This window comes from Macrotis lagotis, chromosome 6 (genome assembly GCF_037893015.1).
Source record: "Macrotis lagotis isolate mMagLag1 chromosome 6, bilby.v1.9.chrom.fasta, whole genome shotgun sequence".
In the NCBI taxonomy this organism is placed as follows: Eukaryota; Metazoa; Chordata; class Mammalia; order Peramelemorphia; family Peramelidae; genus Macrotis; species Macrotis lagotis.
Window position 1 is genome coordinate 77,957,543 of NC_133663.1, and position 1,411 is coordinate 77,958,953.

At 43.9% G+C, this 1,411-nt stretch overlaps 1 protein-coding gene across 1 annotated transcript; it reads left to right on the forward strand.

Moving 5' to 3' along the window:
- The first annotated feature begins 596 nt into the window (after positions 1 to 596).
- LOC141491709 (D-dopachrome decarboxylase-like) lies at positions 597 to 960 on the forward strand. Its single transcript, XM_074192568.1, has one exon. It carries the CDS (start codon positions 597 to 599, stop codon positions 945 to 947), a length of 351 nt encoding a protein of 116 aa, XP_074048669.1. The 3' UTR covers positions 948 to 960.
- Positions 961 to 1,411: the final 451 nt, after the last annotated feature.

Consider the following 1,411-nt stretch of genomic DNA (forward strand, 5'->3'; position numbering starts at 1 on the left):
ATATAAGCAAAAAGGAATGAAGAATACTTTATAGAGCCTTCATGGAGAAATTAAAACATTATGTACTGAAATGATAGCTGATAACATCAATATATTTTGGACCAGAAATGAAGAATATCTAAGCAATAAAAAGAATACATGTGAATTTTTTTTTTTGCAAGGCAATGGAGTTAAGTGGCTTGCCAAAGGCCACACAGCTAGGTAATTATTAAGTGTCTGAGGCTGGATTTGAACTCAAGTACTTCTGTCCAGGACAGTGCTCTAGCCACTGCACAACCTAGCCACCCCGAATACATGTAAATGAAAGAGAAACTTACTCCTATACACTGGATTTTTTAAACACTTATCCTTTCCATATCTTGACTTTCCCCAATGGGATTTTGATATATCATAGATCAGTGTTAGAAACTAAATGGGAATTTTTAGGGAGTTTTGTAGAAGTGATAGATGACACGGGAAAGCCAGCAGACAACATAGAGCCTATGAGCAAATACTTAACCCAGATTTTAAAATAAGGTACTGTAAATATCCTATAAAAGAAAGAGAAAAAAAAATTCAGACTTCTTCACTGGTACAAAGGGAAGGTCAGGGCCGCCATGCCCTTCGTGGAGCTGGACACCAGCCTCCCGGCCGCCCGGCTGCCCAGCGGCCTGAGCCAGCGCCTGTGCGCCGCGGCCGCCGCCGTGCTGGGCAAGCCCCAGGACAGAGTGAACGTGACGGTGAGGCCCGACCTCACCATGATCCTGAGCAGCTCCGGGGACCCCTGTGCCCAGCTCATCGTCTCCTCCGTTGGCGTGGTTGGCACCGCCGAGGAGAACCGGGACCACAGCGCCAAGTTCTTTGAGTTCCTCACCAAGGAGCTGAGTCCGGACAGACTTAACATTCGATTCTACCCTCTGGAGCCATGGCAAATTGGCAAGAAGGGCACAGTGATGACATTTCTGTAAGCAGCCCAGAGATGGTGCTGATGAACCAGCATACTCTGCCTCTCCCACCTCCACGGAAACCAAGGATCCTCCCTAAGCTAGCAGAATAAAATGGAGCCCCACCTTTGGTTCAAAACAAAAAGAAAGAAAGAAATTTGATGGGACTTCTACAGATCCTGGGGGGAAGGAGGGGAATGGAGTAGGGAAGGGGAGAAGGGAGAACAGGAACATGTCCCAACTCCAATATTGAAGGAATAACTATAATTTTTTTCTCCTAAATATCCCTTATCAAAAGACTGAGTTGACTTATAATGGGGAGAAAATAATTGATATCAATACTGAAATTCTCACTTTGAATAAAAATATGTTAAAAGTTGCCAATAAATGGAGGGGTGAGTCTCAAGTGTTTTTTAGAGAGGCAAATAAATGAATTGGGAGAATTAGTTCTCTTTTTCCAATTGAATATAAACTCTTTGAAGTCAGGG

What these genes read in the sequence shown, in the direction of transcription:
- LOC141491709 (XM_074192568.1), top strand. Translation starts at nt 597, where the DNA reads ATGCCCTTCGTGGAGCTGGACACCAGCCTCCCGGCCGCCCGGCTGCCC.